We start from the raw sequence: 17,243 nt of genomic DNA, 5'->3' as shown, positions 1-17,243 counted from the left end.
AAAATACTGTACTCTTCAGAATAGAAAGAGGTAACCCAGCAGATGCAGCCCGGAGAGGAGGCCCTGAGGGCTCCGGGGACTCACCACAGCAAAGCAGTGCTCCTGCGGAAGGCTCCTCAGAGAGTTAAACAGCAAGAGATGCAGAGGGGGGGTCTGCACACTGAAAAGCAACTAAGCACGGATATAAATTATCTCAACCTTCTGTTAAGATCAATAACACATGCAAAAGAAAAAAAAAGAGGTAAAACAAAGCATTTGAAAAGTTTTTTTCCTCCTTACAGAGAATCGCAAAGAATTAACTCCATAAACAGTTTATGACTATTCTGAAAAATAAAATCTAATGAAGTGTTTTCCCTCAACAAGCAGTTAGAAAGAGTGACATAATGGCCTTTTCTAGGACTGAACCCACAGGCTCTTGTGTGGCAACGCCGAGAAACCTCAGGGACATACAAGCTCCATTTAGAACACTTTTCTGGCCCCACCAATCCCCATTACAACACGACATTTGCAAGGAATCGGCTTCAAACGAAGCTATAGAATAGAACATGAATTTTTAAAACACAGAGATTGGACACCAGCTGAATTTGTTTGTTCCTAAAATGAATGGTAGAAAATAAAACATAACGACATGTTTCAAACACATTTCCTTCTTCAGGCCACCAAGTGAGTACTGGCTGCCATGCTGCCATCCTCCCTAAATACAATTCCGTTGTGACAACGGGCTACCTGAAGCTCCTCCTGCACTTTCTAAATGAGTCTACGTGCACAATTAACTCCTATGCCCTCAGCTTTACAAATCATGCAGAAAAACCACAAGACATAACCTTTGAAAGAATCTTGAAATTTCCTCTAATATAATGCTGTTACCATGGTAACCTTTGCAGGTTGATTCTTTAAAAAGACTCAGATCTCGGAATCCGAAAAATATTACATCACCTTGCTACCTTTTACTCTTTCTCCCTTAGAAATGTTTATAACACCACACACATATCTACCCATTTTACTATACTGAATATATTCTTATGACACAGTGATTATCTCTACCGTTCTCTTCCTGATGCCTCCTCTCAGAGTATCAGCCAAGAATATAACAGAAATCTAATTATAAAAAATACTTTAAAAACTGTAACAACCACTTTCCTTACAGATACTGGCCCTGAGCAAACCCCTACCCAGGATGAGCAAAAGGGTTTTTCTTAAAAAGACTCTATAAACATGCGCATGTGTCACAGGAACTCTGATTTCATCACGGATTCCACGTATGTGATACGTTAAGATCTCCAACATGATTTCATGGGCACTCTCTTATTTACTTCTTGTAATACATTTGCGAAGTGAACAGAAAGAGGTGTTTCTCTGGGGTCAGGGGAAGACTCCCGGCTGCAAAAGAGAACGAAGAAGCAGCTAACCAAGCACATGACCCTGAGCAAGCAGCGGAATCCTCTTAACGCGAACCACAGCACAGCCCGGCTGGCACCCGGGGAAGTCTTCTCCCAGCCCGTTGGCAGCCCGAGGAGACGTGTTCTCACTGTATCCCACCTCTCTTCTTTTACTAGAGTTAATGTTTTTAAAAAAACTATATCAGAAACAAAATAAATGTACCATTTCTAAGTATATAGTTTAGTAGAGCTAAACATTTTCACATTATTGTCAACCAATTAATAACACTATCTTTTTAACTGTCTGTATTTCCAACTGGACTATGCCTGTGAAGGACAAGAATCATTTGTTATTGTATTTATAGTGCCCAGCAAGTCTATTATAAAGAATATTCTCTTTTTAAGATTTATTATTTATTTGTTGTAGAAAGGCAAATTTAGAGAGAAGGAGAGACGGAAAGAATCAGTACCCAAATGGCCGTAATGACCAGAGCTGAGCCAATCAGAAGGCAAGAGCCAGGAGCTCTTTCGGGTCTCCCACAGGTGCAGGATCCCAAGGCACTGGACCATCCTCCACTGCATTCCCAGGTCACAGGCAGGAGCTGGATGGGAAGTGGAGTACCTGGGACATGAATGGGCATGCATATGGAAGGCCACCGCTTGCACGCAGAGGATTAGTCAACAAGCACAGTGCCAGCCCCCAATAAAATATTCTTAATGAGCACTTCCAAAATGCATGAGCTGTGCTTGTATCTATCTACACAGTCACTCATTCACTTAATTCAGAATCAGCACTAAGCAGGGCGGTGTTAACACAGGAAACTATATACACACGTCATTGGTTTCCTGATTAGGAACCAAAAGGACCAGGTGTCCTGCAAGGCAGGCTACAGTGGCATCAGTATCTTTCTGTGCTGAAGGCAACTGAGACACTGCAAAGGCAAGAAAATCTCCATCCTTCACAGCTAAAAGCAGAGCATCAATTCTCCTTGTGGATAATACAAATTTACACTTCTAAAGTTATCTCTCTCTTTCCCGTAACAGGAGGAGTAAAATTCTTTATTATTGGAGATGTCTCTTACCAATGCAGGCAGTATCCAAGTGAAGGTACATTATAAACCTTATTAACTGATCTTCTTTCTTTACTTTCCCTGTGTGTTTTCCTATATATTCTTTACAGAGGCCTAACTCCCCCACCTGCTGTTTAATATTTACCTGTTTTTAATAGTTAGTATTACTTGCTTTTTAATAATTTATCCCCCTCCTTAAAAGCAGTATTTAGGTTGCTGGCCTGAACACTTCTTTGGGCACACACTTCTTTTCCATGAAGGGCTCTTAGATACAACAAGGCTTTTTTCCTGTTAATCTCTGGTTCATGTAATTTGGTTTATCTAATTTTCCTCCTCTATTAGGTTACATCTGCTAGACTGCGGTAGGTCTGTCTAATCTTCCTCCTTAGGTATACTGCAGTATTCCCTATTTATGCACCTAATGTATACTCCAAGATTTTTTTCCAACAAATACATTCACAGAACATGATTAAAGTATTCAATAAAAGGTTCTACACTAAGTGATATTTAATATTTTTAATCTTCTAATTACAATTCGAGTATTTTATGCTAAACACCAAATTAAATTATTAATTATACGCTTGGTCTACTTTCCATAAACTGAGGTAATTACTCTAAGAACTGGGTGACAAATTCTTTTCCACTCAATTTATGTATAATTATCTACTTTTAGTTTATTTTGAACTGTTTTCAACAAGGAAAACTTGATCACTTAAAATAATTACAAGATACCATGTAATTTTTTGCCACATGATTCACATTTTGGCCAAGATATTTAGGGAATGGTAAAAATTTAGTCATAGGATAACAAATTCCATACAGTCTCAGCTATGAGATGAGCTATATTAACAGGTTTCCTCAGTGTACTCATATAAAAAGCAAAAAAATAAATAAATAAAAAAAATAAAGCATATTTCGGTAATAAATGTTTAGGTGACATAAAACTTGTAACTGTAGAAAATATGAAGGCAATAACAACCATAACCCAGTAAAGACACAAGGACAGGAGATAAAAAGCAACTTAACTGGAGCCGGCTCTGCGGCACAGCCGGTTCAAGCCCCAGCTGCTCCTCTTGTGATCCAGCTCCCTGCTAATGCGCCTGGGAAAGCAGTGGAGGATGGGCCCCTGCACCCACGTGGGAGACACAGAAGCCCCTGGCTCCTGGTTTCAGACTGGCCCAGCCCTGGCCAATGCAGCCATTCGTATGTCGCAGGAACAACTTTGACTAAAACGTATGGTATACATACTATTAAATATTCTTGTGAGAAATAAACATAAACATTGTGTAACTGCTTTATTTTTTAGAAAAATTAATTAAACTAAATCGCTTATCTTTAAGATAACCTAACCTTGACTAAGCTAAGGTTGAAAATTACAGGTGGAAAAGAATGACACTTCCATGGTAACAACCCCTGAGGAGGAACCTGGAGCCCTCACATTGCTAAGGCTGCCTCGATGTGACATAAGAGATTAGTGAGGGACGAAGAGGGGCAGAGGTTTCCACAAGTCTGTGTCTCAGGCCTGCACCAACCAAAATTCCATCCTCTTCTGTGTCAATTCAGAACTCCACTTTTCAACGATGCACCTTATCCTCTTCCATCGTACAAGACAGCACAATGAACACCTGTACACACGCTCTCCATGGGCACAGCACAATGAACACCTGTACAGGGGCTCTCCATGGGCACAGCACAATGAACACCTGTACACGGGCTCTCCATGGGCACAGCACAATGAACACCTGTATACACGCTCTCCATGGGCACAGCACAATGAACACCTGTATACACGCTCTCCATGGGCACAGCACAATGAACACCTGTACACGGGCTCTCCATGGGCACAGCACAATGAACACCTGTATACACGCTCTCCATGGGCACAGCACAATGAACACCTGTATACAAACGCTCTCCATGGGCACAGCACAATGAACACCTGTACAGGGGCTCTCCATGGGCACAGCACAATGAGCACCTGTACATGGGCTCTCCATGGGCACAGCACAATGAACACCTGTATACACGCTCTCCATGGGCACAGCACAATGAACACCTGTATACACACTCTCCATGGGCACAGTACAATGAACAGCTGTATACACGCTCTCCATGGGCACAGCACAATGAACACCTGTATACACACGCTCTCCATGGGCACAGCACAATGAACACCTGTACAGGGGCTCTCCATGGGCACAGCACAATGAACACCTGTACACACGCTCTCCATGGGCACAGCACAATGAACACCTGTACAGGGGCTCTCCATGGGCACAGCACAATGAACACCTGTACACACGCTCTCCATGGGCACAGCACAATGAACACCTGTACAGGGGCTCTCCATGGGCACAGCACAATGAACACCTGTACACACGCTCTCCATGGGCACAGCACAATGAACACCTGTACAGGGGCTCTCCATGGGCACAGCACAATGAACACCTGTACACACGCTCTCCATGGGCACAGCACAATGAACACCTGTACAGGGGCTCTCCATGGGCACAGCACAATGAACACCTGTACACACGCTCTCCATGGGCACAGCACAATGAACACCTGTACAGGGGCTCTCCATGGGCACAGCACAATGAACACCTGTATACACACGCTCTCCATGGGCACAGCACAATGAACACCTATACAGGGGCTCTCCATGGGCACAGCACAATGAACACCTGTACACGGGCTCTCCATGGGCACAGCACAATGAACACCTGTATACATGCTCTCCATGGGCACAGCACAATGAACACCTATACAGGGGCTCTCCACGGGCACAGTACAATGAACACCTGTATACACGGGCTCTCCATGTGCACAGCACAATGAACACCTGTATACCAGCTCTAGATGGAGACACAGTCCTTCTAGGGATCATCATGGCACCCTGAACCCCAACCAAACCCCATTCATCTGGCACTTCAATGGAGGCATGTCTTACTCAATGAAGAGGAGGACTTTACAACAGAGGCATTCATGGCAGGGTGTACCATCTCTTTGGATCTCTTTAAACACATCCTGTCCCCCTCAGCTATGGGCAACTGCCTGGGTTGAGTGCACCTAGGCAACTGTTACAGTTACTAGAAAGGCAGCTTTTGCTGGCTGGCATTGTGGGTCTGGTTAATACTAAATTTGTGTTAACTATACCAGTGTGCCAGTGTGCCAACATAGTTGCCTTTTTTTTTTAAAGATTTTATTATTATTGGAAAGCAGGATATACAGAGAGGAGAGACAGAGAGGAAGATCTTCCATCCGATGTTTCACTCCCCAAGTGAGCCGCAACGGGCAGGTGCGCACCGATCCGATGCCGGAAACCAGGAACCTCTTCCAGGTCTCCCACGCGGGTGCAGTGTCCCAAAGCTTTGGGCCGTCCTCGACTGCTTTCCCAGGCCACAAGCAGGAAGCTGGATGGGAAGTGGAGCTGCCGGGATTAGAACCGGCACCCATATGGGATCCCGGGGCGTTCAAGGCGAGGACTTTAGCCGCTAGGCCACGCCGCCGGGCCCATAGTTGCCTTTTTTAAAAAGACTTATTTATTTTTAATTGCAAAGTCAGATATACAGAGAGGAGAGACAGAAAGGAACATTTTCCATCTGTTATGCACTCCCCAAGCGGCCACAACGGCTGGAGCTGAGCCTAACCGAAGCCAGGAGCCAAGAATTCCTTCTGGGTCTCACAGGCAGATACAGGGTCCCAAGTCCTTGGGATGTCCTCGACTGCTTTCCTAGGCCACAAGCAGAGAGCTGGATGGAAAACAGGGCCACCAGGGTTAGGACCAGTGCCCATATGGAATCCTGGTGCATTCAAGGCAAGGACTTATTAGCCGCTAGGCCACCGTGCTGAGTCTCATTGTTGCCTTTTTTAAAAGATATGTTGTGGCAGACATGAGCACACTGGCAGACAAGGTCTGGACCACTGGACTCAGAACTCTATCTACAAGGGAAATTAAAGGATGTGTGATCTGACCTGGGAGTGCCTCTGTCAGAACTGGGTCTCCTTGGTTGTTTAGGCCTGTGCAGTGGACAGCATGCCCAGATGCACACGGGGGACATGATAACCAGTTCACTGAGGCTTGCAGAGGACATCTAGTATTATGGAGGGCAGAACAGATTGGTCAGCTCTCCTGGCCAAACTTTGACAGCAAGCATCTAGGTGAATTGAGACTCTAAGGTTGACTGTTTCAGCCGATGGACCTTAGAAGGATTTCCTCATCCTTGGAACAACAAAATCAACAGCATCTTAGAACTATGAGAACCACTTTAACAGTGCCCTCAGAGTATGCTCCACATCAGGGACGTTGGCATGGCATCGGGTGGCTGTCCCCCACCCCAGGGAGCTGAGGTGGTTGGGCTGCTAGAGGCAGCCTGCTCCCCACCTTTCCCCATTTTCCCAGAATACATTAGAAAAAGGAGACCGGAAACTATTGTCTCACCCAATTTCCTCCATTCCTTTACCCTCCGACCCTAATCAGTGGTCCACATGGGCATACATCCTTAACTATGTAAACATCATGAACATAAATTTATAACAAAGAAAAGGCATCCTGTTCCCATTCCAACACTTTATACCTCACAAGAAGCTTATGGCTGGGGACCCACAATAGGTGCTTTAAAGATTTATCTTTCTGATGCATAAAGTCCAAAACACTCTAACAATAACACTATCAAAACCCATCAAAACTCCTTCTTGCTGATAGCTCAAATCATTTTCTTCTTACTTTCAAGGGCATACACGGAGAGCCTTCAGGTGTTCTCAATACAAAGCTGCTTTCTATTCAGATTTCCTGCATATATCTGGAGAAAAAGTTAGCCATTGCTTTAAAACATAAATTTTAAATTATACTTCTGGAAATGAAGTTATTTATAATTATTAAAATGCAAGATGAAATATTTCAGCTACAAATTTAAAACATCAAGAGGTGTATGGTTTATAAAACTGTTTTAAGTGGAAGACAAACAAAACACCTTTTTAAAATATTTATTTATTTATTTATTTAATCACTTCTCGGCCTTTTGGCTAAGATCAAGTGTAAAAATATTTATTTATTTGTTTATTTATTTATTTACTTCAAAGGCAGAGTTACAGAGCGAAATAGGGACGGGGAGAGAGAATCTACCACTGGTTGTGTTACTACCCAAAAGGCTACAACTGCCAAGCAGGCCTAGGCTCAAGGCAGAAGCCAGGAGCTTCTTCTGGGCCTCCTGATGGATACCCAGGTTCAAGTCCTCTGCTGCTTGCCCAGGCACGTTAGCAGGGAGCTGGATTAGAAGTGGAACATCTGGGTAACAACTGGCCCCATATGGGATGCTGGCGTACAGGTTACTTGCTAAACTACTGCGCTAGCCCCACATACAATGTCTTCAGATTACAGGAACAATTAAACCTTTACTTCTCTAAGTCTTGTTTTTAAAATTTGGATGGTTTATCAATTTGAATAATTCAGATGTTCAGACTCTCATAGAGGCAGACTAGTATTAAAAGAATTTTGTTCTAAAATATTTGACCAAATATGGTACTCACTTCATAAATAAAAAATTAGTTTGTGATAAAAGGAATCATAAGATACAAACATCAAATCAATTTATAATTCTCTAGTAACAATCATAATCATGGCACATGTCTGAATCAGTAAAGATTTAACTGATTCACATAATGAATACAATTTCTTTTTATTACATTATTTCCTGGGACAAACCATAAAAGTGTAATTGTAAGAAAAAAAATACAGTTTCCTTTTCTTCTCACGTGCTAATCATCAAAAGCTAATTACTAATCTCGTGGCTGATCAAAACATCTGCTGAAGCAGATGCAGATCTAATATTTCAGGAGCTGACAGCAGGGAGCCGGCTACCACGGAGGGCGTCAGATAAGGGCAGAATTCACAATCAGAAACCATCCCCCCACCAGTCAAATTACTTATCACAAAAGTCTTCAGCATAAGTTGTGTCAACACAGACCCTAGAAACCTGCTTGACAACCTCCCCCAACTCCCTTTCCCCACTTCCTGCCAACCTGCAAATCGGGAAGAGCGCATCTGGCACTAAAGAAGTTCACTCTTCTCTCAAGTTTCCTCTTGAATAATCCTGCTCACTGACTCCTGGAAACTGAGCCCCCAGGAGAGCGTTAAGTGCCAATGTCAGATACCGCCGGGTCCCAGTGCATCCTCAACCCCTGAAGTGTCCATACCTAGCCTATCCCAGCACTGAAACTAACTCATGAATCAAGAGAAGGTTCCAAACACCAGATCCCTGAGGTCAGACCTTGAGGACTGGTACTACCTTTTGGGGTTTTGTTTAGGAGACTTTCAGGTCCAGGCAAGGAATTCCAGAAGCAGGGCAGAAAGTACTGGTGTCCATTTGGCCATCATAAAGTTTCCCTGGAACGTAGAGCACCACTTGCTGGCCAAACAGGAACCTGGTCACCAACTGACTGTGTAACCAGACGGAATGGCCACCGTGACTCCACCCAGGCCCTTGTCACATGGCACTCCACTCATTCCTGACTCCCTCCCTTCCTCGTAGCCTCCTTAAAAACCCCAGGGCACCCTCAATCAGCAGCACAGGAGCTCTTGAGACAAAAGCTCTGCTACCTCCTCACCTGTCGGTAGGTTAAATTTTCTCTTTCCTTTACCCTCAAATCCAATCCTCATTGTTTGGATTTGACACTGGGAACAGGGCCAAACTTTGAGTAACATCATCTCTGGTGTACTGGTAGCCCAGTGTCAGGCAGCCTCGACCCAAGTTGAAAAAGTAAGAGCCAGTGTTACAGAAACTGTGAGAATGTGTTTCCTTTACCGAGGCACGTAGTCACGTGAAAATGCTTAGGTGGTAGTAAAATCACAGGCTTCATTTATCAACAGTACTCTAACTGCAGAACCTGCTTAAAAACAGTTCCTGCTGAACTAAATATCAAGGTGTTGGGAGCACTGCACGAGTGCCCTGCTCTAAAATAATGACTGGTTCAAGGCCAGGAGGCAGCAGGAAGACAGGAGGTCACAGGTGAGGCGGATCTGCCTCCTTTCCAGGGCCTGGCCAGTCAGGTAGCACCCAGTGGACCCACGGGAATGCAAGTGATGGGAGTGAGAGCTGAAATTGCTATGGCAATAAGTATAGTTACTGTTATTTTATAGGCTAGCCTGTTTTTGCAATTTTTTGGAGCATAGAAAATGTAGCTGTTTTAGCTGCTTCTATAATTTTTAGCTAGAGGAATTAAGGATGCTTTTATTAAAGAAAAATGTTTTTGATTATTGTTTTATTTATGGGGTTGCAGGGTCTATAGTTGTAGAGGGATTTAATATTTGTAATTTTTGCTTTTAGATTTATATTTTTTCCCTTGTAAACTATTTTCCCATTGAATAATGGGCAAGTTGTAGAAATAGAAATGTGGTAGGAATGTATTACTGATTAGCAGGTAATCGCATGTGCCTTGGCCTTGGAGTCCTGACTGCTGCTCCATGGCTACTGTTAAAGAATGAATAATGGCTTGCTTTGAAGAATATGAATATAGTGTTTTAAAGAATTATCTCTGGGGATACCTGCTTAGCCCTGAAGTGCAGACGGAATGACCGAATGTCTGTACATGCCCCCTTAGTCTTGAAGTAAAAAAACAGAACAATTAGTTGCTTGTGCAGAAGCTTGTGAGGTTTTGAGTAAATAAAAAGGACAGCTTTTTCTTGGGCTGTTGTGAGAATGCACCAAGTGTCAGTGTCTGTGTCTTTCTTTATCGCCGACTCCACGCACCCTTCCCGAGCTCCGAACTCTCGGCTGGAGCTAAACTCCGGCATCAAGGTTTAGCTCAAGGTTTACTAGAACAAGGCTGAAATTTTTCATGGCCATCACACATATTTCGGCAAGCTGGCTAGTAAGGTTGTTAAAATACAGCCTCTGGACACACACACACACACACACACACAGAGGTGGGGCGAGGCAGGTAGGTCTGGCACCGTGCCACAGCAGGCTAAGCCCCTCTGCCTATGGTGCTGCTGGCATCTCACAGGGACACTGCTTTCAGTCCCAGCTGCTTCCTTTCCCACCCAGCTCCCTGTTAATGAGCCTGGGAAGCAGCAGAGAATGGCCCCAGTGCTTGGGGCCTGCAGTCCCAGTCCCAGTCCCAGCTCTGCCCGCTGTGGCCATCTGGGGAGTGAACCAGCTGATGGAAGATCTCTCTGTCTCTCCTCTGCCTGTAATTCTGCCTTTCGAATAAGATAGTAAATAAATCTTATATAAAAAAAAATAGAGAATACTTTCCTAAAGTATTTTAAAAATTACTGAAACCATTTCAATTAGAAAATTTTTTTACTACTTACAGGTAAGAAAGAGTATCATCTAGGAGGTGGGTTTGTATTGATTTGAACAAAGATGGAGTGGACTTCAGTCAAAGAAAGGAAGAGGGATGATTGACAATTCTTGGGAAACGGTTAAAAATTCAAAAGGAGTGACTGCATGTGGCTCAGAACTTAAAAGCTTTTTTTCTTTTCTCAACAGAAGAGTAGTTTCAAGTAATAACAGGTTGCCATGGAGATGAGAAACTAGAGAGATCAGAGAACTCAATTTGCAGTTAAATGGGCTGGAAACAATCCTTACTACTTGGTAAGGAAAAAGATTAAAAATATACTTGATTGCCACAGGGAATCTTTTTCACCTTGCTATTCCCAACCTCATTAATGAATAAAGAAGTATTAAGAAAAAAAAAAGAAAGAAAGCCCAAGGTACAGCCACAGATTGAGCCAATTAAAAATAATTCAAGATTTGAAACATTATCACACATTCTTCCTACTCTATGTAATGTGTTTCTTTTCAATGGTACCTGCCAGTAAATATTAGCATTAGACTAAAATTGGGAGCAGAAACCAATTAGCATAACTGAAAAAGGAAAATCAGCGGACAAAAAAGTACAACAAGTAGAAAAATGACCACAGCAAGAAACAGACTCAGGTTTGAAAACTCACAGTTCATCACAAAATACCTCTGTGAGTGCTGTAGAGGGCTGCGAAGGTCACGGTGAAGAAAGTGGTGGAGTATTTGCCAGCGTTGACTAAATGCGGAAAGGCCCTTTTCGTGTCCCGGTATCTGCGCAGGCACTGGATGAAGCGAAGCCACGCAGGAACACACTGGACAATGGCTCGCACCCCGTAGGTGTATTTGTGGCAAACTTCTGTTTCTGTGAGGACATCAAAGCAAAAGAATTAGTTACAAAACATGAACTTGCTCATATAATTTAGCCATAGTAGAACTATCAGCAAGTCCATAAAAGCAAAAGGCCTCTTTGGAAATCATTTTGTTTCCAAGCTTCTGACAGTAGATGAGCCAAAGACAGAAGGCAAAATCTTGGGGCAGCCGACCAGCGATCACGTTCTTTGGAGTATGCTAAAACCACGAGAACTAGGACAAAGAGGGACACAAGTGTTGTCTGTGATTAGAAACATCTGTAAAACCTGTGCTTATCACAGGTAACTCAAGACAATCTCAGAAATTCCAAGACATTAACATTGTACTTGTGTTCTTTTACTTGAAACTAAGAATAGACTTTGTATTTCATAATAAGAACAGAGCTGGCAAACCAATTTTTTTCTTTGAATTCTGGTAATGTTCTATAATGTGACTAACCTACAACAGGCAATCAGTAACACTATGCTGGCAATGGGCTTATCATTGACTTTGGTAACTCAAGTTTTGCATGATTCAGCTAAATCAGGTCTTTGTCATGATGGCAACCTGACACTGGGACACTCAGAGAAAAACAAGAATGAAAAAAAAATAATCTATACTAACTTTCTCAAAGCAATTCATTTAATTCTAATTAGTATGCTTATAATGTTTTGGTAACTAAATAACATTATAGAGCAATACTATGATGACAAAATGTTGGCATGAAAAGCGTTTGTGATATAATTACCAACTCAAAAACAGTTTTAGCATTCTTTAAGCCGAAGTTATAAACCTGTTGGCAAATGAATGGCTAAAGTCATAACATGATTTAAAAGCCAAATTATTTCGGATACAAAGATTTGTAACACATTGCCAATAATATTTAATTAAACATATAAATGTTACTGAATGAGTTTTCATCACGACCTTAACTTTCTCAGTTATCACTTGCAATATTTCTTGGTTTATAATGACAATTCAGGCCTGTGGATGCAAATTTGTATCTTACCTTTTGTAATATTTGGCAACAGTCCTGTGCTCTTGTCCCACTTGAGTTCAAAACTATAGAAGCAGATCATATACTCCAGGTCCATTAGTATTACTGACAGGCTGTTCAGCTGATCAGCCAGCCAGAAGTCAGCAAAGCCTACTTTATGGAAGGGGGCAGTGAATACACGAAACTGAGGGGGAAGAAAGGAAAAATGAGTCAACTTCGAAAAGTCAAATTCAGTTTTGCTAATTTGAGTCTCAGAATTCAGCATGGTTCCTTCAGTTGATAAAACAGAAACTAATGAATCAATCATGGACCCTGACAGGGACCTGCCAACAACAGTTGGTTGCCAACTGGGACTACAATGTTTGGAACAGGTAACGAAGAAAAGTGACAATGTAAAAGAAAGGGAACAACAGTGAAGGGAAAGAGAAGGCAGAAATAGCCATAATTTTAAAACAGAAAGCAAACAAGTAGGCAGAGTTTAAGACAAAGAGTGCTGGAAGGCACAAATAATCAGAGAAAGCCCAACATTTAAATTCTTAAAAAATGTTCTCTAGAATCATTTCTAGAATGTTATCCCATTTTAGCTAAGGAAATACAAAACATCCTTGCCTACAAAAAAGGGGGAAATGGCATTCTATCTGAGGTATTTACCTGATTCTTTAACCAAGCTACTTTGACTTTACCAATGCCATGGTGATGACTATACTCATCATGAAACAGAACCATAAAAATCAGCCCTCTTCCTACTGTTCTGAAAACGGTAAATGCTTCATGGCTGAGTGCATTGTGCATTAACATGGAGCTTATTTCCCTCACTTCTTATGTCCACATTAATCCCTGTCACAACTGTATGAACTAGATATTATACAAATATATTGCCATTTTATAGAAAACCTAAACAAATTCACCCCAGTGTAAACCTGTGGAACCCTGTTCAAGACTGCAGTGGAAAACCCTGGCACTGCACAAAGGGAAGACATAGATATTAACAACTATCAGAAACAGGTTCAAATGTATGCAAACTCTTTGGACAAGGCTTTGCGTGAAACAAGGACGGATGAAGGCAGCTTTAACCCTCCTCCTTCTCTCACCTTCTTGTCTCACACAGGACAAAATGGATCCCTGAAACAAGAAACTGACTAACCAGCAGGTCTGAGGAAATGAATTGCAATGTCTGGTCTCTCAGCCACCTGAAAACACTCAGCAGACACATTCAACTTGAAGCTATGATCATCTCCCACCTGTGGCTAGCTCCTTGCCTTCTTTCTCTAAATATTTCCAGTATTTCAGGCATATAAATAGCTGTATTACGCACCAACTATTTATGACTGATATTATTTTCAAACACCGGAAGGTAGACTAGTGTCTGCAAGGTAGAATCAAAGTGTTGAGCAATTTTCTAAATCTGATATATTTTGGCTCCATGGCTCAGGCTCCTGGTCAGTGCCAGAACTGAAGTCCAACAAATCCGACAAGCTGTATCTTCTGGAACTACAAGCTTTAGATAGAGCGGAAATCTTCTGGTAGGGCTGCTAGTTACTCATGCACAAGGAGGTTCTGAGAAACCTCTAATCTTCTAACAAGCTCTAGGATGCAAAACAGACTTCAAGCATTCACAGAGACAGAGATGAGAGGGCGATTTAGACTTTAATTCCAAAGGAACGGACAGGAACTCTGAGTCTCTGGCACAGATTGTGAAGTGGTTAGTCTAGGGCCAATTTCTTCCTTCAAACTGATGTGAGACGAGCTACCTTTATTTCTCTACTCTGTCAACCTGACACTCAAAGACAGGCTGCTACTCCCTAAGAGCTATAGACAACAGATGAACAGGAGCCAGGGCACTGATGGCGAAGGGAGTGGCAAGAGACCAAACGGGGTGAGGGAGAAAAGGGAAGAACAAAGACAACAACATCCTGTCATGCGTGACACAAAGGTTCTTCTAAAAATTCCTGGAAAACGGAATAAAAAGGCAGAGCCGTCTTTTGAGTGCAACAAATGCTGAAATCTAGGCATTTTTTCTCTAATTCCTGTTTTCCATAAGTTTTTTGAAAACTAACAAAACAAAGAGCATAATTATACTCAGTCACACATTTAACAAAGATTTCTTGTTCAGTATGTATCTGTGAAGGAACAGAAATAAAACATCAGTACCCTAAAAGACATTCATTAGCCTGGCAAACAGCTGAAGATGTAATTTTAATCACATATGGGGTCATAGGGGTGCATGCATCTTGGAAATACAGAGAAGGAACAAAGTGGCTTAATCAGAGGTAGAACAAGAAGCAGAAAATAAACACCAGACTCAACTTCCTGACATTTGCACGTGATCAGACTGACTTTGGATTTATCTAAAACCTGTTAAATAAAAATCCTGTTACACACTCTGCTCCTAGTTTTATTCAGGCTAATACCTTTTTAAAAAAAGATTTATTTATTTTTATTACAAAGTCAGATACACAGAGAGGATGAGAGACAGAGAGGAAGATCTTCCATCCGATGATTCACTCTCCAAGTGAATGCAACAGCCGGTGCGCACCGATCCGGTGCCGGGAACCAGGAACCTCTTCTGGGTCTCCCACCTGGGTCTCTTCCGGGTCCCAAAGCTTTGGGCTGTCCTCGACTGCTTTCTCAGGCCACAAGCAGAGAGCTGGATGGGAAATGGAGCTGCCGGGATTAGAACTGGCGCCCATATGGGATCCCGGCGCGTTCAAGGCGAGGACTTTAGCCGCTAGGCCACGCCGCCGGGCCCCAGACTAATACCTTTTAAACTGTACATTTCTACCTTGTACGTTTGATTAAAATGATAGTAACTCCTAAAGTAATAGTACTGTAACAGTTAGAAACAATTTCAGGATACCTGATATTTTACTACACACTCAGAACAAGCCCCTATTGTATTATTGCTGGGTTTTCTTTTCTGAATACTTCATTTACTTGAATGGCAGACACACAGAGGAAAAATCCATCATTCACTGGCTCACTCCCCAAATACCCACCATGGCTGAAACCAGGAGCCCGGAACTCAATCCAGGTCTCCAATATGAGTGGCAGGAAACCAAGCATTTGAGCCATCATCTGCCGCCTCTGGGAGTGCGCATCAACAGGAAGTTGGACAAGCAGGTGAAGCTGGGACTCATCCCAGGCACTCTGATGCAGGACGTGGGCATGCCAGTTGGCACCTTCACTGCTGTGCCACACGCCTGTCCCTGTATTCCATACAGACTCGTGCACCTAAATCCTAAATGCAAAGCTCCTTTATGATTCATACATCCCTCATCTACAGAGTCTGGAGGTACTTTGACATAACAGTTCCAGTGCACCTCTGTTTTGATCGGGACCCATCACTTTAGGTGAGATAAGGAATTTCCAACTGTGGTGTCAAATTAGCACTCGAAAATCTGAGGATTTGGAGCCTGGCGTGGGAGCCTTGTAGTTGAAGTCCTCACCTTGCATGCACCAGGATCCCATGTGGGTGCCAGTTCTACTCTAGGCAGCTCTGCTTCCCATCCAGCTCCCTGCCTGTGGCCTGGGAAAGCAGTCGAGGACGGCCCAAAGCCGTGGGACCCCACACCCGTGTGGGAGACCCAGAAGAGGCTACTGGGTCCTGGTTTTGGATTGGCTCAGCTCCAGCCGTTGTGGTCGCTTAGGGAGTGAGTCATTGGATGGAAAATCTTTTTCTCTGTCTCTCCTCCTCTTTGTATATCTGACTTTCCAGTTAAAATAAAATAAATTAAAAAAAAAAAAAAACCCAACTGGGGGATTTTGAGCATTTCAGATTTTCGATTAGAGATGCCAGATCCGCACAAAGAACATGCTAACATTATTTTCCAAATTAATATGAACAGCTAAAAAGACGGAGTTTTAAATTCCGCTTAGCAGTTTACAAATACACACCTTCTTTCCAAATTTGATTTTTGTGTACCACGATATTGGTACACAGCATCGAAGTTAGAGGTTTACTTAGAGGAAGTGGTTAACAGGTCTAAGTTCTAACTGGAAGTATTAAAGAGTCCAGATTGTGGAGCCAGGCAGCCTGTGTTCACACCACATCTCTGCAGCTTACTGGAGGCATGATCTTACAAGTGAACTTCTCCGAAGGCAGATTTCCTCATTCATAACATGAAGATTAAAAGAAGGTCCAACATTATGAGTCTTTAAAAAACTAACTACAAAGTATATTGCTAAAATCAGAAAATATCTCTATACATTTTTTGTTTCTGCCTAAAGATTTATTTGAAAGACAATAAAGGAAAGACACAGAACCCTTGCATATACTTGTTTACTCCTCAGACAGCTACAAGAGCTAGGTCTGGGCCTGGGCCAGGCCACAGCTGGAACCAGAAATTCCATCCTGGTCTCCCACATGCAGGCCATCTTGCAATGCATTCCCAGGCACATCATTCAGACCCTGGGCTGGAAGCAGAGCAGCCTGGACTCAACCTGGTACTTCATATCAGGTGTGACAGTGGCAAGCAGTGGCTTACACAGGTGTGCCAAAATGCTGGCCTCGCCCCCTCTGTGTTCTTACAACACAAAGTACATATAAACGTTTTACTACAGAACTAAAGAAAACACTGAGTAAACACTGGTTTCTAAATTACTTAGTGAAGGATTCTAAATTTTAAAATTAATCTATTTTTTT

The 17,243-nt window shown here is 42.6% G+C and overlaps 1 protein-coding gene and 1 pseudogene across 1 annotated transcript in view; one reads left to right on the top strand and one right to left on the bottom strand.

The window, feature by feature from the left end:
• Positions 1-17,243, bottom strand: part of XPR1 (xenotropic and polytropic retrovirus receptor 1) — a 209,739-nt gene that overhangs the window by 36,472 nt on the left and 156,024 nt on the right. Inside the window, exons 10-11 of the mRNA XM_004598637.4 lie at positions 12,614-12,785; positions 11,423-11,617 (exon numbers count right to left, since the gene is read on the bottom strand). Coding sequence (XP_004598694.2) covers positions 11,423-11,617; positions 12,614-12,785 — 367 coding nt within the window. The remainder of the gene's footprint in view (positions 1-11,422; positions 11,618-12,613; positions 12,786-17,243) is intronic.
• LOC118760390 (U2 spliceosomal RNA) lies at positions 7,455-7,619 on the top strand (annotated as a pseudogene).

Source organism: Ochotona princeps, chromosome 2, assembly GCF_030435755.1.
Source record: "Ochotona princeps isolate mOchPri1 chromosome 2, mOchPri1.hap1, whole genome shotgun sequence".
Taxonomy (NCBI): domain Eukaryota; kingdom Metazoa; phylum Chordata; class Mammalia; order Lagomorpha; family Ochotonidae; genus Ochotona; species Ochotona princeps.
The sequence above is the reverse complement of the archived record's forward strand: the minus strand, read 5'-3'. Positions and strand labels throughout refer to the sequence as shown.